Below are 26,144 nucleotides of genomic sequence, written 5' to 3' on the forward strand. Positions count from 1 at the left end.
CGTGAGGGTGGCGTTTCTGCCCTACGGCCGTATCACAGACATCTCTCGTGAGCGATGGCGTGTGAATGGCGTCACGGATAAAGGGTCAACAACGAGAACTGTCCCTCTGAAGCTCAAAAGTGGCATCATCATCGAAGATATTCCCCATCAATTGCGAGTTGCTGGTCAACAAGCCCTCGTGGTCATCCCGGGTAGAGCTCCACTGTGTCTGCGATGTGGAAACACTGGCCATATTCGCCGAGATTGTCGCGTACCGCGGTGCGGACAGTTCCGACGCTACGGTCACGAGGACGCGGTCTGCACTCGAACGTACACCAGTGTTACGGCACCTGCTGGAATAACGGCGAGTGAAGACACTGTGGAGCTCATGATGGATGAGGCCGATGCCGAGGAGATCGCTGGCAGCACGCCAAGGCCTGCAAGCACAGAAGACACGGGGGGACGCGGGGCTAGCGTCTCCCTTACTTCCGTAGCAGGAAAAGAGCGTAAGGTAATGGACATTGCGGAAACCTTGGCGCTAGTGACAGCGACGCCGACGTCAGAAGCAAGTAAGGTAACGGAGGACGTGACCATAGAGAATTTGCAAGTGGAAGAATTGGTGATGGAAGCTTCCAGCGGCACAACAGGCAAACGGGCACGGCAGGACGTGGGAGAGAACGGTGTTGCAGGATACGCTGGCGTCGAAGAGCCACCATCTAAACCATCTAAAGAAGGCCGTGGGCATTGCGGCCACGGCCTACTATTCCGCCGGACAGGCGTCCAGCGGCGTCGTCGCCTTCGTCGCATCGAAGGCGCTTCTACGGATGGGTAACGAGGCGTACCGCTGGCAGGCTCAACTGCACTGAGGTAGAGGTGAGCATCATGCTGCCATTCTCAATCGACCGCATACCAAGGCTACGGAAAGTTTTTTCCGTTTTGCTTCAATTTATGTGTGGGGTCTCGCTGGCCGAAAGAAACAGAATCAACTGTATCGACTAGTTGTGGAGCAAGATCTCGACGTTATAGCTATGAAACCAAAGTTTAAGGTTAACAAGAGACGGGGAGCATAGTGCAGCCTTTTTGTTCAACGGTTCAGTGTTTGTATATATCATGCCATTGGTTCCTCAGCCAGTTGTGCTTTACTACGCAAGATACAATGGCTGGTCGTTGAATCTATGACATCTAGTTTATCGGGGAGGTTTGTAGTATGTGATTTCAGGCACTCTTCTTCTAAATGGTGCGTAACTACTGTGTATGCAGCTAATGTGTAGTCCGAAAGATGTGATTTCCTCCAATCCCTAGATGAATACTGCAATACCGACAGGCAGATTGTAATAATGGGGGACTTTGTGTGCTTTCTGCACACGACAAGACCAGCAGAGCACCATATAGGGACCCCAGCACGGCAGCCCTTAGCAATATTACAGACCAATATAGTCTTGAAGATGTGGCGGATTGTCTGGATACTGGGCAAAGCATTCATTTTACGCACTTTCAGAATTCGAGTCACGCTCGTCTGAACAGAGCTTATGTAACGGCGAGTATAATACCGATGTGTTACAAATACGTAGTCGAACCAGTCCTTTTACAAATCACTGCCTAATCAGCTTTAATATTCGCTTTGGCGGCGCTAGACAATGTAAGTTTTCCTGGGGACCGTTAGAAGCTGAACTCGCAGCTACTGGAGGATGACTTTTTTAAAAAGAAGGAACTAGAACATGTCAGCAAAATTAACAAAAGCAACGAAATATCAATCGGTGCTCAGTGGGAATATTTTAGAAATGATAATAAGATGATGGCAATGGAAAGAGCCCATGCTATTAAACGAGAGAAGAGAAAGGAGGAAGAATTACTAAAACATAATTTTACTGCATTGCCAGAGGAAGAAGCAAAATCACTAGGAACATTCACGGAAGATATTCGCAAGGCTAGGCATAAGCTGGAAGTTTTTGACATTGAGCCTTATAGGGGGGGCTATATTTAGACCTCGTGCTGAAAAGTTGTTGGTTGGTGAAGCACCAACAGAACGGTCACTGGGTGATGAGAAGAAATATGCCCGCAAAAATACCATAGCGGAAATACATCACAATGGTGTCGTTTACATAGATAATAAGGGAATAGGAAACATTTTTTCTAACTACTATCGAGATCTGTTTAAGCAATCGCAGGTTTACATAGGAATGTTTAAGAAGAAATTCTTACATTTGATGTCATAAGTGCCCGAAAGTCTTGTTGTAGGGTTGGAACTGCCTATTTCAAATTTGGAAGTTGAAAGAGCTATTGAACGGCTAAACCTAGGAAAGTCACCTGGACCAGATGGGTTGAGCGCAGCCTTTTGCAAAACGTTTAAGTCTGAATTTTCCCCAATTTCGACTAGTCTTTTCAATGAAGCTTACAAGTATAAGATGTTGCCTCCTAGCTTTCTGACGGTGCACACTATTCTAATCCCCAAAACACAGGATAAAACTAAACTACGCTTAATAAAATCATATCGCGCCATTTGCTTAACAAATGTAGATTACGAGATCTTCATGAAAATATTAGCTAAGCGATTACAGGGCATAATAAAGGAAATAGTAGGTCCACACCAGACGTGTGGAATCAAAGGACGCACAATTGTGGCCAATATACATATAGCCAGAGCTGTTCTGGAGTGCTACGATGCGGCTGAGACATGTGTAGCAATGCTTCAGTTGGATTTAGAAAAAGCTTTTGATCTTGGGTAACAAGATATTCTGATGAGTGTCTTGGATTTTGTAAACGTAGGCTGTATTATCCAAGTAATAATTTGGTGGGGGGGGGGGGGCGTTAACTTGAAACGCTCCGTGTGTCAGGGCTGCCCTTTTTTACCATTACTGTTCAGTTTGTTTTTAGAGCATTTCTGTATGAGTGTGATGAGCAGCTGTGCCATCCGAGGATTGAAACTGCATGAGAATAAAGTACGATTACTTGGACATGCTGATGATGCGGCAGTTTTCTGTTCAGATCGCAACAGTGTTAACGAAGTAGTCCATATTGCGAAACAGCTTTGTATGCCCACTGGGAGTTCGGTAAACTGGGAAAAGTGCTTGGGATATTGGCATGGGGATCGGTCTTCCACTCCAGACGTTTTTGCCAACATGCCATGGGTGAATCAGCCTGCAAAATATTTCGGTATACCACTAGAATTTTATCGTGAGAGCGCTGTGCTGGCGGAGGCAAGCCATTGAAATACGTGAAAAAGTGGATAATGTTAGCGGATGGGACTTTTAGATTTTCACGTGGGCCACCATATGTAATCTTTTCTTTGTCTCTGAACTTTGGTACACATTACAGGTTTTACACTGCTCGCGTATAAATGTGCAGAAGCTGCACCGTGTTTGCAGTATTTATATGGGGATCAGTGTGGGTCACACTAATCTTTTTCGTCATGCTCGGTTCGGTGGTTTCAGTCTGTCACATTTGTTTTTAAGACAGGTCATTAGTCGTTTTATGTTTCTGCGAGACACAAGAGACCCGTTTCTACGTTCAGTTATTCAGCCGAGGCTTAGAAGAGTTTTACCTTCACTTGTCACCATGCGCTATGTGCATGGGGTGCTTTGTGGTTATCTAAAAGAAGTAGTTGGTGCATGCAATTTTTTATTTGCACGCTTCTCCAGCGAATATCTAGCGGGAGTAAAACAAAAAAGGGTTGTATGGAGACCTTCTCAACATTGTTTTACCGGTACCACTACAGGAGTTCGTATCCTGCTGGACGTGGCCAAAATGTACTATCCCGAGTAAAAAAAAGGCTGTCCCAGCTAGTTCAAAATAATTTTTCTTTAAGCTTTATTTATACAGGGACTCCGGAAGTTAAAACGTGGACGCAAAAAAGGGGACTGTTTGTACAGTGGGAAATGCACTGTTTTCTCTGTCGTAAAGCTGAAACCATCGAACATGTATTTCTGGATTGTTGGGAAGCGGCGTTCTTCTGGGACATTCTACAGAGAACTATCAAAAAAAGATTTACCGATTGATGCTTACGGGATCAGGTTTTTATTAGTCAATGAAGACGACGATGGAGCCCCTTATGATACTGTTATTTTGCTCGACCTTCACAGTATTTGGAAAAAGAACATGGCAGTCCGCCATGCTGGCAACAATACATTGCCCATTCGTGAATATATCCGCCAAAAGATCACGAGGTTTATTGAAGAGTGTAAAACTAAAGGCGATTCCACAGTGGCTCCAACATCTTGAGCCACTTATTTGTATAAAGGAATTCTAGTTTCTGTGTAACCATTACATTTGTTACCGCTGTGTGTACTTTTTATGCACTGTAATATTATTGTATGATGTGCAAAAGTAATAAAGAAAAAAAGGAGGGTGACTCAGTGGTTAATGCCTCGCAGTCACGACGCCGAGATCCCATGTTCAATTCCGCGCGCCGGAGTCTTTTTTCTGGGTATTTTTTTGTTTCTTTCGTTTTCTTATATATGGATATGTATACATATACGGTAGATGACATCGACGGCGAAATACAGTCGAGAGTGTTCATATAATTCCTTTTGCTGTAAAAGTCAATGTTACGCATATCTGAGACGCAAAATCTATACGTAAATATCAGGAGGGGGGCTGTTCCTTTATTAGAAAATACACGTACGTAATTCTGAGAACCGTAGTGTTTCGTTCGCAGCACTGAAAATGCGACGCTATGCCGACTAAGGTCCCTAGATGAAACAAGGTAGCGTCACTCATTGTTCTCGAGCCGTCCTCCTCACTCTCTCGATTACTCCTCTTTTTCTCTGCCATCCGCGTCTGTAATTGGTGCATTACTTGCACGTGATCTTGCAAATGGCTGGTGGTGTTATTTAATATTATGCAAAAGGTTCAAAACGAGTACGCATGCGCATATGGCTCCAGCCGGATTCTCGCCGTGACCAGAAGACAAAATCGTAGCCAGAACATAAACTGAAGAGGAGGAGCGTTTCGGTGTGCGCTAAGTCGACCAAGATTGTTTCGCCATGCTTGTTCAATGCAACATCTGCGTTTTTGAGCAATGCTGCGTTGCCGTAAACAACAGAAAATGGTTTCGCTCTCTTCAACTTACCTCGTGCTTTCCGAGATGAAGGGCACCATGAAGTGCAACTATGAACCATTTCACGCGAATGCTTTCGTGCAACTCCGTCAACGTATGTCGACGCAGATCTGCGAAGCGAGTTCACTTGTCGGTTTTTATTGAAACGCCAGGCGCGCGTCTAATGCGTGTCTAGTGCATGCCAGTTGGTAAAAATACATGTGGGTATGCACGTATACAGAGCAGCTGTAGGTTGTAATCAACGCACCTTCAGAAACATTTCACTCTTGACCAGTTCCCGCTTGAGCCGAAACGCGCTGCTTCGAGACACCTCACCAGTAGAACTCTCACTTTTCAGGAAGTTCCCAGCACCGCATCAGAATCACTTGGCATCACGATTGTCCAAATGGGCACATTTAAAAAAAACGTCATCGCAGTGCTGCTGGACGAGTGTTTGTACCAATCTGGTCGTAGTTTTTTTTCTTGCGTGTGCACAAGCCGGTTGTAATCAATCGTCACAACGTCACGCCCTGTGGCCACTTACAGGATCCAGCAAGAAGCACGTTCACAGTGTCACAACACGGACAAAACACAATCGGAGAAGTGGACTAGTTAGAACTGGACGAAATAGCGCGGCCGTGGAACTAAAATGTACTACACGAGACGCCATGGCTAGTGGTGTAAAGTATAGAACTGCACAACGTTGCCGGTTGAGTAACGCACATCCCGCTTGCTCTTGTGTTGTGCTGTTTATGTTCATAAAGGTAACTGTTTATTCTATGTCTTATTTCGTTCCATTTTGTTTCATTTACATCTATTCACCGTAGCAACAGAACCCCAACATTCGCTTTTGGATGAAAGTTTTGAACCTTCTAGGGGGCGCTTCAGGCAAATAAGCGAGGAGGAAAAGGGAGGGTGTCGTTGCCTTGGAAACTTGTTTCATCTAGGGACCTTAATGCCGACGACATGGTGCTGCCACCTGGCAGTGGCTTTGTGTTCTGTACAGGGTCATGTTTCCCGACGGCACTGCCAGACGGTGTCCATGTCTAACGCAGCACCTCCTCTATTTTATCGATGATGGGCAGATGTGGTCGATTCAACGGAGAGGAGGCGCTGTCTGAGAAAAGCCAAGCAAAGCACGCAAAGACACGGCAAATTTTTTTGTAAAAATATAACCTCGTCGATGTGCTGGGAACATAATTTGCATATTTATAAAGATGTTTTCTCGCAAATGTCTTGCCCTTACTTGACGCAGGACCCTAAAGCTAGTTACCGTTGCGGACAGCGCTCCGGCAGCGGCAGAGACCCATGCTGCCTAGACAGGGGAGGGAACCCACTTTAAGACTGATGTACAAAAGGCCTGGCCAAAAACTAATTTTATTTTTCTTTATTTCTCTTAACATCAAGTGGATCTACAAGACGCAAAATATCGGCACCACGTGTGATGAAGTACAGCCGAAGTGAACGGTATGCTTTATTCTATACAAGTACTAAAGACGACGTATCACAAAGCAGTCGCATGCAGCAACACGCTATTTTGGTCACCAGCATCCTAAGTAGTTCAGGTAAGTCTCTAGTTTCCCACACACTCCAGGAAAGCATCATGCAAAAAAGATGAGTGGATAGGGGACAGCTTCAGTTGTATGACACTGATGACGGCGCCACCAAAACTCTTTGAGTTAGAAGAGCACAAAGACGCCACGTCCACGGTCGGTAGGCATGTGAAATCAACACGTGGTTTCAATGTCCTCTTGCATACGACTAAGTGGTCAGAATCGTAGGTGCAGTGACTTGAGTTAGGCTTAAGAAAGCCGACCTAGAGCAGTTCACAGCTTCAAGCAGAATGCTAAATCGCTTTTCCTCGGTGAGTCAGCATAATAAATAAATGTCTTCGCATCGTAAAAAGACATCCACATACGTTGCACTGCTGCGGCTTCTCACCACTGTGGTTTAAACTGTGCACTGTGCATTATTGCAGCTGAATATAAAAGTATTGGTACGGTCTTACCATTGTCACAGTCAAAATTTGGCTTCTGGCTATACGCTTTTTGCATATATTCCACAGCATGTTTAGTGGTTCCAACCTCAGTAGTCAACAGTGGATCACTATACTATTTACAGTCCACACTTTGTCACACTTTGTTCAAAGAAACAGGTACCTTTGGGGCGATAACCTTTAACTGCCATTGGAGGTATATGATGGGTCACCGTGGGATTTCTTCTCGTGTTATTGCATGTGGCATTGGCGGCTCTTGTAAGACTCAACAGTGTTCTTGCTAATGTGGGCCTCAAATTCTTCTGTACGATCAAATGTGCTGGTACTGAACTAGCAACGAAGCTGACCTACGCTTGTCGCACGGTCAGTGATATCCTCCCTGCAGACGTTGCACAAACCAGGATGTTCACCAGGGTTGAAACAAGGAGTTCTCGTGCGCCATTTTACGAGAATGCAGCAGGACACAAGTGGCAGCAATATGACATTTAGATTGTATGCGTGCGGGCATGCTTTTTTAGTGTTCTTGCATGATTGAATCCAAACTTCTTTTCGCCTGTGTGAATGAGGTGATGCTCCAAAAGGTTTTGCCTGCGTGTGAAACTTGTCCCACAAGTGTTGCACACATAGGGTCGCTCACCAGTGTGCGTTGAAACGTGTGATTTTAGGGTAGCTAAGGTCCGAAATGTAGCAGAACATAAGTGGCACACGTACGGCTTCTCATCTGTGTGCTTACGCATGTGCAACTGGAGCTGATCGTTGCGAGAATATTTGCGGCCGCACACACTACAGCCAAACATTAGCTCCTCCGAGTGTGTCCGCACGTGACGACCAAGGTTTGAGTGCTTCGCAAATTTCAGTCCACACTCGTCGCACTGATACGGTCGTTCCCCAGTGTGAGTCCGGAAATGGAGTCGCCGACCCTCACTGTTTGTGAATGTGGCGGGGCAGGACGGGCACTCGTAAGGTCTTTCGTTCGTATGCGTACGATTGTGAACGACGAGACTCCATTTCTTCGTAAATTTCCTGTCACACGCATTGCAGGCGTACGGTTTGACACCTGTGTGAACCAACAAGTGTGCTTGCAACTTCGACTTGCTCTTGAAAACTTTTTGGCACTCGCCACACTCTAAGGGTGTCTTGTGCAAGTGCCCGTTCTGCCCTTGTGGCTGGGACACGCCGACTTTGCAAGAGTCGCTGAAATTGAACGAAATAAAAATTTAGCATTAGAGATGGTGTCTATATTTCAAAATATTTCACGCTGATTTCATGTATAGCATTATTGCAACACTGAAATGCGATTTACAAAAATTGATAACTGCCAAAATTTATACGTGCAACCGCTCTGCGTCTGCATAAACTTTTATTCATATCACATGCGAAATAAATTCGGGTTATATAAGCAATGTGCTCCTGACAAGCTCAATACTTCTAAAACGAGTGTGTGGTCTGAAACATGTGCCGCACTTCCAGGTGGGTCTGACGTCCAAAAAATGTAATGCATTCAGGACAGAATGCGCTGAAGTCACACAGATATATGTCAAATATGTGGATATTGCATGGGACGACAGCGGAGTTTGCTGGTTGCTAGCCCAGTATTCTACCACTGAGCTACACCAGTGCTTGAGACTTGTTGGCAAACCTAGCACCAAAGACACAGTGGGGCTCAAACCCGGGTCCGCTGGGTGCCAGGCCAGTATTCTACCACAGTATTCTACCACTGAGCTACGCTGGTGCTTGTGACTTGTTGGCGACCGTCTTGCCTTAGGCAGGCTTGGTGTCTGGAAAGCAATCGCGTTAATACGACTTTTAAAGCGTTTTAAAAGAGCGAAAGAATAACCAGTCCTCGCACAATGCGAATAGCATAAAGAGTGGGCCGTCCATTGCTTCACCTCTTTACAAAAGCTCGTTCCCCTATCAACTGTGGCGCATACCCAATTCAGCCATAATTCCTCATCGTCGATAGCCACTGCAGGAACAATTGGCACGAAATTTCTTGCAAGTGTTTAGTAGACACAACGCTTCTCAGCAGAATGACGAAAAATGGCATAGCAAATGCCAGCCTACTACCCAAAAGTTTATTAATGCCCTAGTGGGTAGTAAGCAAGTGTGCTTGCAGTAGTTACCCAATGAGTGTTTTGACGAAGCTTTAGAAGGCCACTTTTCCAGCTTTCGCTGCGACTGTGCTACGCCTTCCATGCAGGCCTGGCGTTTTTTTCTTTTTCCGAGGAGGACAAGCTCAAAGCACCCATGTCGTTTCATTCTTCACGGCATGGGAGTCCCCCTATTCAGAAACAGGGTGTTACAGCCTCAGGAAAGCTTGAGCCACGACCGAACTAGACTGCACCTGCGCGCGCTAGACTGCACCTGCACGCGCTTGAGCGCGCAGGTGCAGTCTAGCCCGGCTGTGCTTGAGGGCAGTGCCTCAGGCGCTGCTCCCCTGTGGGGCGCTAGTTTGTTACGGTATTGAGACGGGTGTTTTGAACTGGTGCAAGATCGTTCTGAATTAATGCTACTAGCATTAATTATACAATGGATTAGAGTATTTACGATATAACTTTTGCATTACCAGATGCAAAGCTACAAATTACTGTAAAAAAATTGGCAGACCCCACGCAAAGCGAGAATCGATGATGTGCGAAGCCAACGCCTCCTAGAAAAACTATGCCTGGAATGCAGATCTCTCTTCAATTGAGAGCGTGCTGTCAGCACAAAATCTTGGAGGCCATGCCTCCTACCGCGTGTTGCGACCGTCCGCCACGTGGGACCGCTCGCCTCTGCATCGCTCTGTGACGTGACATCACAGCTGCTCGGAGGCAACTGTGAGAGCATTGCTGTTTTGCAGGGGGCGACTGCCACAGGCGTTCGCCTCCCTACTAAAGGGGGAGGGTAAAATTCGGGTGTAGGGCGGCGCCTTCGCAGCTGACGTTCTAGGCATAATTTTTCTAGGAGGCGTTGGCGAAGCACGAATGATAAAGATTAATGTCACTTTAAAACCAGCACAACGTTACAAGGTGAAGGTAAATGATGCCGTACATGACTTCCGTATCATGATTATCATGTTGGGCTGTGTCGTTTACCTTCGTCATCTGTTCACGTCACGTGATACCAAATGTAGTATATGTGGAGCTAGCAAAACGGCTGCGAGCGCATCATGAAGGGTCCAATATACTCCAATGCAACGTTGAAGCGCACGCACGCTGGACACAGCGGCACTACGTTAGCAAAACGCGAGCACTCTATAGTCTTACGACAGGCTCTACTTGTGCCACCAGTGTCTGTCGGCGCTGCTCGATGGCAACCAGTGCGAAATGCGACACGGTGTATTTCACGACGATGCGTTACCTAGATAACACTGCATCTTCCTCTTTTCGTGATGGAGGGACGCCGGACGGGCTGAAACGCGCATGCGTCAAAGAACCGCAACACGGTGCGCGCCTATGAGTATATGGCAGGATTGGTGCGTGGTGTGGTAACACCAGTGTGACCCAAGGAAATGAACGCCGGTGAGCACGCGCACCGCGTCACGTCGAAATGTATTGGCGCCTTGACTGTGGCATGTAGACATGTTCTCACTTGACGCGCAACTCATGATTATCATGTTTGCAACAGTCACGTACCTTCGTCATCCATTGACGTCACGTAATACAAAATTTGGCATATGTAAAGCTAGCGAAACGGCCGCGAGTGCATCATGAGCGTGGCATGTAGTCATGTTGTTACATGACACGCATGTCATGATAATCATGTTTGTATGTGTCATTTACCTATGTCGTCCGTTCATATCACGTAATGCCGTGTTTGGTACATGTGAAGCTTGCGAAACAGCTGCGAGAGCATCATGAACGTAGCTTGTAGTCATGTTGTTACATGACACGCATCTCATGTTTAGCATGTTTGCACCAGTATCATACTTTCGTCATTCATTCACATTCCCTAATACCAAATTTGGTATTGGTAAAGCTAACGAAACGGCTGCCAGCGCATCGTGAGCGGCATGTAGTCTTGTTACATGGCACGCATCTGATGATTATCATGTTTGCACCAGTCACATACTTTCGTCACCCATTTACGTACCGTAATATCAAATTCGGTATATTTTACGCTAGCGAAATGCGCGCGAGCGCATCATAAGCTTGGCATGTAGTGATGCTGTTACATGACATGCATGTCATGATTTTCAAGTTAGGGTCTGCTGCTTGTGTTCGTCATGCGATCATGTCATACCATACCAGTTTTGCAACATGCCATGTGAACGAAATCATCGCAAGCGCTGCAGGATCATGAAATGTAAATCATGACATTCATGACATCCATGTCATGATTTTCATGTTATGACTAGTCAAATATGTTCTTCATACAATCATGTTATGCCATACCAAGTTTGGTATTGATACCATAATCGAAACGACCAGGAGAGCTAAACCAGGAGAGCGAAACGACCAGGAGAGCTAAAGGTCGTAGGCGACTAGATAGATAGTCACTGAAGTTCGCTAAGAAATGCCTGGCATTTAAAATTCGCTAACAAACCGTTCACTGTCAAAGGTCCTTTAAAAAACGACACCACGCTTTTCAATATGATGCTACTTGCCACAGGAATGACCACTCAGCGTTTGTGCTTCTCGACTTTTGACCTGGTCATCCCTGGATCGTTAGGGGCCGGGCCCAGCTTGGGCAGTGCTCTACTCTGTACTACACAGCATTTGTGGCATAGAGTAGCAATGGTGGGAAAGGTATGTGAGCATTAGGAGAGGTGTGACGGTGACCAGGATGGTAGAATAAAGTGCAGGTCAGCAAGATTGAGAAGCAAATGCAGAAACAACAAAACAAGACAGACAAAGGACCATCATTGAAAGAAGAAGTAAAGATGGGGAGAAAAGAAAGAGAAAGCAATGGCTCATGCAATGTCTCAGCATGCCAAGCATGACTGAGACATTGCATGAAATTTGCTTTAGAGTGCATAGCCTGGCTGCGTCTAATATTGTCCAGTGAGAGATGGGGTGTCTTAAGAGGGTTCACCAGTGCGAGCGCCCATAGGCACCCAGCGATGCAGTTTACGAGATCTGATGGTAGCGCCAAAACACACAGCCTAGCGAGTAGGCACAGCAAAATCGAGTCTTTCAATGCGTAGCCTAGCGAGTAGACACAGTAAAACTGGACTTGCCCTAAAACTGGACTTGCCCGTGCATATTATTTTCTTTTTTTAGTTGTGAGCAGGGCGGTCACGGCTGATTATGTAAGTGCCCAGGAAGCCTTCTTTGAAAACGCGCCAACAAAGGCATTGACAATTCAGCATCTGAATGTGTTCAGCAAGAGTTTCCCTTTCTTGGTATCCCTGGCCGTGGGCACCAACAATGCTGAGGCGGCCCAAAAAGCTTCACCGTGCCCTCTGGTCCACTGTCGGGTGCCCATAGAGAATACATCTGTACTTTTTGAAGTTCTAACTCAGCCGAGTTTGATTACATTTACACGGGGTTTTTAGCACTGTATTTGTTTTTAGTGTATGGAGTAAATGGATTGGACAGATTTCCTACTCAGGGTTTTATTTTTTTACAAACCAGAGGGAAATATCCAAAAAAATTGTATCGCGCCCAGACAACCGGTCACTCTGAGAGCACGCGCGTGCGCCGCTGCCGTGCTTAATTTTGGAACGAGCAGTCGAAATCCATTGCGCCAGTAATACTTTTGCAGTTTCGCTCTTTTATGTTGTCCCCTAAAGGTGATAACTCAATTATTCAAATAATTTTTGTAACATTTCCTTTCTTTCTCTTTCCTAATTGTTATGGTATAATTTTTATGTGGATCAGTCTGGTGGTTCGCATTTTACAGGCTCAAAAAATTAGCGAATCGCACGTACAGTGGGGATCGATGATATGCGAAGCACGAATGAGGAAGGGTGATAGGTCACTTTAAAATCAGCACAGCGTTAAGAGGCGGAGGTAAATTATGACGTACATGACTTCTATATCATGATTATCGAGTTTCGACATTATATTTACCTTCGTCATCTACTAATGTCACCTGATACCTACTTTGGTATATATGTAGCTAGCAACGCCTCGAGCGTGGTATGAGCGTAGCATGTACTCATGTGTTACATGAATTCAATATCATAATTATCATATTTGGACATGTCATTTTAATTCATTGTCCATTCAAGTCACGTAATACCAACTTTCGTATATGTGGAACTAGTGAAACGGCCGCGAGCACAAGATGAGCGTAGCATGTAATCATGTTTTACATGAAACGCAGGTTATGATTATAAGGTTCGGACATGTCATTTATCTTCATCATCTATTCGCTTCCTGTGATACCAAATTTAGTAGATGTGGAGCTAGCACAGTGGCGGGGAGCGCGTCATGAAGGGCGCAATATACTGTGACGCAACGTTGATGCACGCGCAGGCTGGGCGATGTGACACCACACTAACAAAGCGCAAGCACTCCATAATGTGACGCCGGGCGCGACTGACGGGACCAGCATCCGTAGGTGCGGCATGGTGGCAACCGCACGAAATGCGATATGCTGCATTTCGCGCTGACGACGTTGCTTAAAAGCATCAAAAAGCATCGCGTCTGCCTCTCCTCATGACGGAAGATGCCGTGCGCGCTCAAACGCGCATGCGTCAAAGCAACGCAGTTCCGCGCACGCGTGCGTGTATATGTATAGGGAGCGTGTTCGCAATAGTGAGGCACGCTGACGACGATCAGGCCATCGATTCCGAGGTTACAGATATATAGGTCGAGCCAGACAGACACAGAACATAATTAGCCCCCTCCCCACCAGAAACGCTACTCCGTCAGAGCAGTGCCACGGGCCACTCTAATGAAGTGCCCAGCACAGGCACGAAGCCACAATGTCACAAACCAGGACTCGGCAACCTGCTGCATCTGGGCCTCATGTGCGCCCACCCGACGACCGAACTCCCCCCCCCCCCTTGTGACATTTTATCTGAAGGCTAACATAGCAGTTTGGTCCCGAAGTAGATTTTTACTTGTAAGTTTCAATTGTTTGTAAAGTGCAGCTTTGTGAGATTTGTGCTAAAAATACCCATCACTTCTATATACTGATCTATTCAAGTTTTTTTACATTTTTCTCAATTCGCCATTTTTTTTCTTTACCTGTGCTGGATTCCTCATCCTACCAAACTGGGAATGTGAGGGGAGATAATTACAAGTAGTGCAATATTACGACTCATACAAAAACCAGTGGGCATGCACACATTTCATATACTTGACATAACAAAAAGTACACAGCATGAGACAGCATAAAGGCAAATATTCCTACAATGCGCGCAGGCATTTTTTTTAGTGTTCCCTTAACCTAAAAAGATTCACCCCAAATGACACAAGCAAAGACAGCAATCATAAGACAGTGTACAGTGGAGATGGAAAGAAAGATGAGCAACATGGCATCTACACTCTCACGTGTTTCCCATTTATTTTCAAGCTGTTGTAGCCTGGATGGTAATAAAAAGCAGTTAGAGTCATCCATGATCCAATCAAGAGCCATACTAGCAACAATTCTTTGACACCAAGGTCAGAGTGTGATAAAAACAGCACGCTGTACTGTTCATGTTTATCTCCAACCCACATGTATATAGCTCTTCGCAATGTTCCCATTGTAACAGATTTAGATCGATGGGATACTAAATGTGAGCTGAAAACACCAAGAGAAATGACAAATTGCCCATTTCATTGATTTTTACACGAGCCAACTATGTAATCAATGAAAGAACGGAATTCAAAGGGCTCGTTTTTTTTTTTAACTCAATATTAGTAAAAACCAGAAGATAAGTAAGCCGATAAAGGTATGGGGAATTTGAACTATACTGATTTAACTGTATCGTGGCAATTGTGATATAGATGTGCATGACAACAAAGTGGACGAAAGGCAATTTTCAACGACAAGCACCAAAGCTGCAACCTTCAAATGATGCACGTGGTGCTCTACCCTAGCTCAAGTTGTATAGCATTGCCCGCATTATCCAAAGATGGCAGGTTCAGTCCCTGTTGGGGGCAAGTTGTCGTTCCATCCACTTTGCTTTATGCACATACATATCACAATTGTTCATTTACAACGCTGCAATTTAGGTCCCCTGTACCTTTCCTCAACTTCACTATTTTCTGGTTTTCATTATCCTGCATAAGTGAAACTGGAAATATTGCAAGAAGAATGCAACAACATCCAATGATTTCATGAAGGGCTATCTCCTCATTGCTATTTAGCATGTGCTTACAGGAGGTTTTCAGAAGCCTAGAATGGGAACAGTTAGGGATAAGAGTTAATGGAGAGTACTTTAGTAACCTGCGCCGATGACATTGCATTGCTGAGTAACTCAGGGGACGAATTGCAACTCATGATTACGGAGTTAGACAAGGAGAGCAGAAAGGTGGGTCTTAAAATGAATCTGCAGAAAACGAAAGTAATGTACAACAACCTCGGAAAGGAGCAGCACTTCGAGATAGGTAATTGTGCACTTGAAGTTGTAAAAGACTATGTCTACTTAGGGCAGGTAAAAACCGCAGAGCTTAACCACGAGATTGAAGTAACTAGAAAAATAAGAATGGGGTGGAGCACATTTGGCAAGCACTCTCAAATTATGACAGGTAGATTGCCATTATCGCTCAAGAGGAAGGTATACAACAGCTGTATCTTGACGGTACTTAGCTACTGAGCTGAAACCTGGACAGACTTACAAAGAGTGTTTAGCTTAAATTGAGGACGACGCAGCGAGCAATGGAAAGAAAAATGGCAGGTGTAACCTTAAGAGACAAGAAGAGAGTAGAGTAGATAAGGAAACAAACGGGGGTTAAGGATATCATACTTGAAATGAAGAAGAGGAAATGGACATGGGTCGGGCATGTAGGGCATAGACAGGATAACCACTGGTCATTAAGAGTAACTAACTAGATTCTCAGAGAAGGCAAGTGGGTTATGGGGAGACAGAAGGTTAGGTGGGCAGATGAGATGAAGTTTGCAGGTATAAATTGGCAGCAGGAAGCACAGCACAGGGTTAACTGGCAAAACATGGGAGAGGCCTTTGTCCAGCAGCGGACATGGTCAGGCTGCTGATGACGATGAAAGTATTTACACGCATTCACATCAACCACCTGTGGCTCAAAAGTAGACGTTCACCAGATAAACACTGCCCGAAAAAATTTCCTGGGTTTAGCCATGGATCGAGCCCCTTTTGCAGGGCCTTGTTGACTATTGCAGCTTAACGGTTGCCAATTGGTTTTTAATTACAGATTTCAAAGCCACATCATTTATGGCCATGTTTGGTCTCTTGTTAAGTGATTGCAAGACGAATTTCGCCGGACGCTACGTGCATTAGTAGTTGGAGTTATTGTCTCACTAAACGTATCAGTTAAGAAGGTGTTTGCATCCTACTGGCTTCTGCACAGGGCAACTGTTCAGGCTTGCTGCTATTTTGTGTAAACGTACGAGTACATGTGACATGGAATGAGGTCCACATGGATTCTTGCTCCTAGATCAGGTGGCTTGTGTGTGGTTCTATTTTCACATACCTAAGGCATTAAAGGGTAACATAGTCACATTAAGACAGAGGGCCCCTGGGGTGTTTCACTGAGTCTCGTGCCAAGTCCATTTTTCAGAGCGGTTCCCATTGGTTATACCTCAGTTGCATCCCCCCCCCCCCCTTTTGGTGCACTCAATCTTGCTGTGTCAGTCATACTATTACAACTATCTGTGAGTACTTCACTGAATTGGTATAAATGCAATACAGTGCATGTTATGAAGCGACATTACTGATGCGCTAGTATTTACTAATTCATTCCTTATTGCATTGCCTGCATTTCACCCAAAGGTAATGCAGAAAGAGGGCTATCGCAACAATAACATATGAGCTGCATGAGGTGAAGCTGTGCTTACAATCTTAGCATTATAAATCCAAACACAGTGTTTGTAGAAGATAACAAATGGTTTGAACATTACTCGACCATTTCGAGAAAAAAAAACATGTAGCATCAAAATGGTAACACACTAAATACGAACAGATACACTGTTGATTACCATAGTGGATGCTCACAAAATACATGTTCTGCCATGGTATCATCTTCAGATGGTTCAGGGTAAATAAAATATGCCTAACATGCAGCTTGCACAATTTCAATCAGCAGTTTTTCTATTGATTCACAGCATGAAAGCACAACAAATTTGGCTAAGCCATGGTCAGCTGGGTTTCTTGGTTTAACGTGGCAAACAGCAACAAAAGCTATCACCTTTTTTTCTTTGGTTAACCATTGTAGTAGGAAGAGACAAGCCTAGCATAATGAAGTTATTGACCTCTTTTAATTGCATCGCGATATCAAAATGAGTCTCACAACAACAACAAAAAAATACATGGCTATGCATCACATCGGCACTTCAGGCTGCTGGAACTGTTGTCAAATTTACAGCTTGTTTTTTTTTAAAGCAAAGCTTGGTATACTAACTGGTCAGTTTGCTTAGTTACACTCATTCAAAAAAAAAAAAAAAACGGTCAGTATGAGTGCATGAAGAGCGAGTAAGTAGACACGAGTATGAACGTGAGCGAGTACTCTCAAGTGAGAGTGGGCATTGAACACTCACTTCAACAAGGACGAGCTGAGCTCATAACAGAGTTATACGTCTTCTACTGAAAACACGTGGGGCTCATCCACACCGGAAGAATTGTTTGGCATGCCACAATCAAGCTACTCTGAATAAGTTATTCCAGTTCTTTGTGGTTCAGTTTAAACAAACAGTGCAATAAAAAACTTCAAAATACGCTCATAGTGTACATTTTGGTAAAGATAGGAATGAATTATGGCCACTGCAAATTAAAAATAGCTGCAGCTTTGTTTTAAAAAAGAGGCAGACGATAACGCATGCTTGCCTAAGCATTGTGAAATGATGAATTTCACTTCTGCTGAGGGTGTGGCTCTAACTACACAGAATAGTCTTCTTTTTTCTAAATTTTATGATCAAGATTATAACTGCTTTTTAACGTCTACCAGCAGTGGATGCTGGTAGATGTAAACAAACCCCCACAGGCTTTATTCACAGGCTCGCTTGTCCCCTGCACAATATTTTTTAAATTTCAGTTGGACATCTTTTGCGCTTAAGGCTGGAGACATTAAGACACTTTCTGGGGTGCAATGGAGTGAAATCACTTTTCAGCACATTCACAAAAAAGTTTGCTTGTTGTATAAAGACACATAGAATCAAATATGGAAATAAAAAAATAAGTATTTTTTTAATGCTTTCAGCAAGAAGTGTGGTTGGAAAAGGGGTGACATCGATTGCAAGCATCATGGAAATAGCACAGTACATAACCAAACACCTAAGTAGTGCTGTATTGTAAAGTGACTCATTAATAAAAACCTAGAATAATTGTTTGCTGTATCAGACTCCTTGACAGCTGTACTCATCACTGTAACGTGGGTGTCTGGGTAGCTCAGCAGGCCAAGTGTTGTGCTGCTAAGAATGAGGAAACAGTTTTGATTCCTGGTGATGCTGCCCGCATTTGGATAGGGGCAGAGAGCAGGAGCACCAGTGTATTATTGTGAGCAGTATGAGAGAGAACACGAGTGGATACGAACGGCTGTCGCCGCACTATGCTTCATCATCACATTAAATTCACAAGCAGCTAGTGATAGAATCAGCTGCTGTTTTTTATCAGCACTAGCAAGGCGGCAGTGGCAATGATAAGTAGAATTATGTGGTCCTTTTTTGAAAACAGTGAACATAGCACACGCTAAAAGAACAGAAAAACGGGGGATGAAGCATGACATGAGAATTTTTGCACTTTTTCACTGGAATAAATGGCAGAGTTGAGACGCACTGCTTGATCTCTCCAGGTCTATTCGTCTAGCAAACTCATTCATCTATGAACGAAGTCTTCAGATTTTACACCCTTTCCAGTGTTTCCATCAGCTGCTGCCATGAAACTTGCAATAGTATGTTCGAGGCTATTTGCCATGCACTTCCGTATTCCCTGCTATATGGTTCATAATAGTATTATTTTAGGTTGATGTTATAGAACACGAGGAGAATAATCCACAATATTCCTTTACAGTATGTAATAAACATACTATGCGTAATGTCTAGGATGATATGCTGTTTTACTGGGCTTAGATTTTTCAGACAAAGGCTTTGATTATACTGTACAAGTTCGGATGCTACATTATTTGCAATCAGAACCTAATGAAAGTATAGAACTTCCATAAAATGACCGTCTAGATTGGGCTCCTCTATGAATGTGAGCATCTGAACATACCTGATCCTGCTCTCAAAATAAGGGCAGTAGCCAAGCTATTCGAGCGACTTATTTGGATGCTTACACACACATAGCTTTCTACCGGAACAGAACGATATGTAAAACACCAAAATCAACTTTACAGTCCTCACCAAATATGTGTTCACTAGTCATCTGCTCTCACAAATGCCTGTACTAAAACCCACACATTTAGGCACCGGCAAGAACCGAGAAGTTATGATTCTTTTTGCTGTGTGAAATGTTCCAGTCTGAACACAAAACCATACACATGCATATCATCCAGTTTCACAACGTCCACGTATAAAAAATGAAGGCATCCAAGATTCAAATTAAAACACTCCTACAAGTAGTGTATAGACCTGTCAGCATATGCAAATTAAGCGGCTTTGTAGTTGCACCTCACGAAAAAATGCACTTGAAGCCCACAGGTAGCTAACTTTTCAAACAAATAGTACATGAAAGATGCAGATAAATCTAGCCTTTATAGTTTGATCAAGAAGAGCACATGACTGATTACCTGCATGATTTAATTAGTAATAGAAATAGATTGCACGATGTACAACACATAAAACAGCACCTAAGACTGCTGCAACCAACTGCAGGTATACGCCAAAGGACACTATCGGTCCCTCGAAAGCTATGTCGTCACCATAGAGCAAAAGAAACAGCAAAATAGCTCAGAAACAATAAAACATGCATGACAGGGATGAAGAGGCAATGAAACTAATGAATTTCACTGTGTGCACTGAACCCCGAACGCAGTAATCCAATACGTTCCACGTTTGTGTTCAATGAGCATGAGTCATATGTAGATTTCACCTGCAAGGGATTACTTGAGAAGCTAACAATGGCATGAAACACACAATCCATGGCACCTGACACTGACGTAAAAAGCACACTTTGTGCCTTTCTATGGGTGATATTAAATCCAATACCTAGCACTGCCTCGCTGTTTTTCAATGAATAATTCCACAAATGCTGATTAACTCTTGTACTAAAATCTCAATACCATCCATATTAGCTTCTTTTATGCAGATGGCGATTAGGTCTCAGCTCATGCTCAGTCACTTCATGTGTGCGTCATGTTTCAAGTTGAACACACCTGAAGACGTCTATTGTCAGTGCCCTTTTCTAAGCCTATCAGCGACAGCGCAAGATAGCTCATGAGAATATTTTACTGGCATGAGTAGTTTCAGGACACGGTGGCCAGCACCGGGTGCAAACAAAATTGGTAATCAAAACAAACTGGAAGGAGCTTCCAAGAAAACTGTTTGGTTAATATGGATAAATTTAGTTTGCATTAAATAAAAGGTTCATGGCAAAAAGATATGCCAATAACAATAGAATGAGCAAAAGCCAATCTGCAAGGTACTGGAAAGCTACAATTTCGGCAACTCGGTTGGCTTTTGTAACTACATCATAACTGCCATAAAGGTTTGACACAAGTTGTTGTGACAGTTGTAGATTAACAGATTTCATATTAAATACACGAATTCGGTTAGTTATACTGTATTTTCCCTTATATTCACATCGCCTTTGATTATAATATAGAAATTTGTAGAGAACCACAGCAATTTTTTTTTCCACTGGACCATTGATAAGCTTTCTCTGTGGTTGGGAACATCAAGAAGACTTTCGCATCACGACTTCCCTTATGTGAAACTTCGTGTGTGTATTATTTTCACACGTTAGACATAAATGCTACCTCAAGTTGTCATTTATGACTCCAACATATTTGCACGTACCCAATATAGCACTGTATGAAAGCAAAGTGCGTACGTCAGGAAAGAACTTGAAACAAACCATATGTGAGCTAGGCAGCAAATTGAAGTTTGAAGGAATTCCTATATCGAGATGCCAGATACACAATAAAGCTCAACTGAAAGCACCCATTCACGGCACATTTCAGAGCACACACAAGCCGCAAATAACTTTTGCGTCTAGCACCGCTGCAGAACGTCGCAGGCTTAACCCCGACCTGTATCTCGTGAGCAAACTTGGTCAACTGGGGACACGATCGAGCACTTCGGACACGACGCGGCCACCATAGCATATTGCCAGCGGCAAAGCAGCGCACACGCTGCAAAACATGTCAAATGACGGTAATACCGCAGATTGTGGCATCACCCAGTACTGCTCACGAATGAAGCACGAACACAGTGCACATACAAATCACAAATGCTGCTTGCAGCGATCGAACACTTTTGACAAGTATGTGCCATCTGAAGATGACACCTGCAGATGTTGACGTTCCAGTTTCCAAGTCAAAGCGAACGATGGCACGAAACACACAAAATCGTCGGTCTCCTAACCTCGCGCAAACGCAACTCTCCGTCGGGTTCAATCGGTGATCGCAGCCAGTGACGAGAGGAGGAAGGTTGTGCCGGCGTGCTGCCTTTCGATGAAAATTCGCGCGGATGTTCATTAACTCTAGTGGTAATTGCAATACAGTCCAAATAAGCCTTTTTTTTAAGCAGCTGCCGACTAGGCCTTGCCAATCACTTCCTCGCTTCAGGCGAGCGCCATGTTTCACGACCGGCTTGCTTGATGACGTCATGGGCCACCGCTTTTTTTTTAAATCAATCAGTAATATAGAGAGCTTGTGGGTTCGTCTCCTTCGGCCAAAACCGAGAAGCTGTCGCCGCATCTGAACTAGTTGAAAACCGGACCCACGCAGAAAAAACGGAGCGGAACTGGGCATGCGGCCGTACCGTGGTTTGGCCATTAGGGCCCTTACATGTGCTAGCCGCACACCCGCTCCGCACACCCGCACTTCACAAATGGGCGAGAGCGGCCGTCTCTGTGACGTCAGGCAGAGCGGCTCTGAGCTTTTGCAAGCCGCAAGCCTGCTCGCATGGCTCGCCTCTCATTGGCTACTGCGAAAAACGGCCTGGACGGCCGCCCCGTCGGCTCGCTTGGCAAACATGGCGCTTGCTGAAGCGGGCGCTGCAGAGACATGGAAAAAGAAAAAACAGCTGATTTTATCGTTGTGACCATCGTAAGCGCAGTGAGACTCCCTTGGAGATATCGGTAGCCAGTCAGTGTTCACTGGCCCGTCAGCACGTGCGATCGACAGCGGAAACGAAGAAATGAGCACAGTGTTTCTAGAAAGTCTGTTTGCGGATGCGAGTGCAGTTGTTTCGTGTGTTTCCCGAGTTGTACTGTCCATCTTTCATGTGTAATTGCAAAGAACTTCGAAGATTTCCCTGATGTAATCATCCACCTTTTTAAAGCAGGATATGCGTTTAGTGCGCACCGAAGTGAAAAGTTTTTAATCATCGCAACAAGTGTTAGCGTCGGGTGTGTTCTGTGTGTGCCGTTCGCCACAGCAAATAGTATGCATACATTATGAACGCTTGCAAGCAATTATTGCCAGTCATTGTTGTCATTCATAATGGGCAACGCCGTACGAGTGCTGTTGTGTGAAGTTCTGTGGACTGTGTCACATTTGAGCAGTTCTGTCCAGTTCATGAAATGGAAACCGTGAAATATTTAGGAGTGTAAAGCTCAGTTTCCGATTCGTGTAGTTGCGTGCACGTGCCCTGAAGAGGAGCTTGCATACAAGACATTTTTGTGCATGTAGTTCCCACCCCCACCCCCTATTACTTAAGGTACGCTTTATGACGGATTGTCTATGAATGTGTAGAATAAGTTATTGTAGACCAAGTTTAAAGCAAGTGTAATTATTGCAATAAATTGTCAGATGTTCGACCGTAGCTGCTAATACAGTATCAATTATTTTGTCAAAATTGCAGGCAGTCATGCAACATTACTTGAACACCATGACAACTGATATAATATGCGATGATTATTTGCTTGCATCAAGCATTTGAAGAATAGTTAAACAATATTTTCACTGTCCTGCCGAAATGCCCATGTCTGGCTTGTTAAACACGCCTATGTCCTGATAATGTGTGTAGCAAAATATTTCAAGCAAATGTCAGATCAAGAAAACCTTAAACAACAAAAAGGCTTACTACCGTTAGCTCAGTGTTGAATGTCTGTTCCTTCCCAATAGTGCACAGAAACTGAAAAACGTACACCTTGTACCCAAAGAAGGATGCCGCCTCTCAATCAGCTAAAATATTTTAGCAATGAATTACATGAATACGATGATCATTCATCATTCTTGTCGGTAGTAGATATTTTACAAATGGTACAAAGTAGCCAAAGAAACTTATTGGCAATCCTTTACACTGATCACCTGTCGTTCGCAGTTGTTGAGGCTTTTTAGGTAAATGAAATCAGCATAATCTTCCAAGCAGGCTATAAAAATTAAATCCAGCTATATGTGCATTTTTAGTGGGGGAGGTGTTGCAAAGATTTCTGAAAAAAGCTGGAGCTATTCCACTCTGTGAAGGTGGGTGACCAGCCAAGCTGTGTTGCACAAGAATTTTGTTTGCTTACTTTTTATACTTATATATTTATTAAGACTTTTAAAATTTTAACATATGCTTTTTAAAGCAGTTCCACCCCAGTTTATGTGGCCTAGAAGTGCAACATGTAGGTTATGTATTTATGTATGCATTTATTTCTTTGCTAATTAATTTTTTTCATTCACCTTTTTTCTGTCTAAGTTTTTATTCACCAGTAGTGAGTAGTAATGTTTGTCCCATTACTGTGGTGCTTACCCACTAGGAGCTTTCTGTAGATTAGGTATGTGTTTGCGGAGTCGCAGTACAGTCATACTTATTACTCTCGTGGTTGCACTGATATCAGTCAATTTGCCTAGTGCGTCAGCTGCCAATTGAACTCGGTCTGGACGCACACTGTCTCTTGATTCAAAATTTTAATCTAGAGACAGTTGATGACCATAATTTTCCGTTGAATACGTAAGCTCGTGGAGTTGTGCGGAACTATACAGTAGAACCTCAGTGATACATTTCCACTTAACACATTTTTCCAGCTGATAGATATGTGTGGTTTAACATTCCAAAACTACGATATGATTATGAGAGATGCCGTAATGGAGGGATCTGGAAATTTTGACCACCAGCGGTTCTTTAACGTGCATGCAAATCTGAGCATACAGGCCTGCAGCAATTTCACCTCCACCGAAAATGCAGCCGCCGCAGCCCGGATTCGATCCCCCGACCTGTGGGTCAGAAGTTGAGTACCTTAGCCAATAGACCACTGCGACAGGGAAATGATTTTCCGGCTGCTATGCTCGCAATCGTGAAAATAAATTAAACCAATTTGGATCATAAGTATTCTCAGAATCTGCATTTATTGTGCGCATTTTTTTTCAGAAACGTATTGATGTTTTATTGTATATTGATAGCCTGCATCATAAATGTAAGACATGATTCCAACATTGCTTCTTAGGTGACTTCGTGGCAGTCTAATCACGTAGAGATTAACCTGTTTTGACGAGACAATAATGTCGCTGGAATGTTGTTGTGTCTCTGTACATGAATAACAAAGGAACCAGCACCTAATGTACTGATAGCACTGACGTAACATCAGAGTTCGCATCCCACTGTGTCGGTACTGCAACATAGCTGTTTTAGGGCCAGCAGTGCAAGTCATTCATAGCCTTGCAGTCAAGAGCATTGAGAATACTCGAGTGCAGTGTGATAGCATTAGCAGCACCCATTTTACTGTATTCACATTTGCTTGGCATTCTTCATTTCTTTATGAACACGTGAACCATGCTGTGAAGAATAGAAAATTTGTGCCCATTGTAGAATATTGGCCGTTGTAAACTCTCCCAGGGTGCCAATTGCGATTGCGACCGCAAAGTACCTACTATATGTCTGTTAAGCAAATCACGCTCCTGTGTAGCTGTGAATTTTTTCAATGCTGTGGTTGTTGATGACGATGAATTATAACTGGGTACTTTGTAATGTGTTGTCATGCTATGACTTATATTAGTGGCCAATAAAACACTGGGCTTTTGTTAAAAGGAACCTGGAGCAGTTTTGGCAATTTTGCACAAACAAATTGGGCTCATAGATTAAGTCTCAAGGGTTATTTAAAGACTGATTTGAGCACTCTGCGTAAACTGTGTAGTATATAACTATGCTTTAAAGCTGCCAATCGCTAGAAATGGGTGCAGATCGTTGCAACTTAGCCGAATGCCTTTTAAACTGCCCATTCATAGAGCAACATGCTCTGCCCAGAGCATGTCAGCAGCCACATCAACATGGCTGCTTATCTGATTGGCTGTCATAGGCTGTAGAATGTGCAAAAGATCGACTGGTAGGGTGGCAGCACCTGTCAGAGCAGGTATCAACCACTTACTTTGTGGCCTTTGTTTCTGTTGTCAGACGGCGTGCGTGCTGCCAGGCGTACTGTGTGATGGCCTTTGAGACTGCACGCAACCTGTCGGTGTGCCATCTCGGAGGTGTAGACTGGTAAAAGCTCAAAAAGGCGAGCGCCCTCATGAGAGCTCCGCGATCGCCAGCGTGCCTCGTGAGTTGCGGCAGTCAGGCACTGGTGAGAAGGAGGGTATGATATAATTGTCTGTAGCGGCCTTGGTACACTGCGTGTCACTCAATTTATGGTGCGAATGGTTTCATAATGCTCTAATCTAAATGCTGACAAAACTTTAAAAAACCGTTTCCGGGTCTCTTTAATGCAAGTTCGCCGAGTTGAATAAGCATTGAAGTACAAGAATAGGTAGGGCTACGTTGAGGCAGAAATGCATAATAGAGATTCAGGTAGGGGAGCGACCTATTGCAGAGTCGGAGGGGCAGACACTTGATACTTCATGAGCTCAAAAAGGAGGAGGAAGTGTAAATGAACAAAGAGGGATCTGTACCTTTTGTAAGCGCTAAATGCATGTTTGTGACACGAGTGAAGGACACAGGACAAGCGGTTCGCTCGTCTTACATACGTGCATTTAGCGCTTACGTTATGGATCAATACCA

At 44.1% G+C, this 26,144-nt stretch overlaps 1 protein-coding gene across 1 annotated transcript in view; it reads right to left on the reverse strand.

Annotated features, from left to right (window-relative positions):
- Positions 1-6,386: 6,386 nt before the first annotated feature.
- LOC142765654 (uncharacterized) overlaps positions 6,387-26,144 on the reverse strand; it is a gene marked incomplete at its 5' end in the record, with an annotated part of 76,602 nt that continues 56,844 nt past the window's right edge. The window contains 2 exons of the mRNA XM_075867009.1: positions 6,387-8,204; positions 25,516-25,700. Of these exons, the coding sequence (XP_075723124.1) occupies positions 7,496-8,204; positions 25,516-25,700 (894 nt within the window). The remainder of the gene's footprint in view (positions 8,205-25,515; positions 25,701-26,144) is intronic.

This window comes from Rhipicephalus microplus, chromosome 1, assembly GCF_043290135.1.
Source record: "Rhipicephalus microplus isolate Deutch F79 chromosome 1, USDA_Rmic, whole genome shotgun sequence".
Lineage (NCBI taxonomy): Eukaryota > Metazoa > Arthropoda > Arachnida > Ixodida > Ixodidae > Rhipicephalus > Rhipicephalus microplus.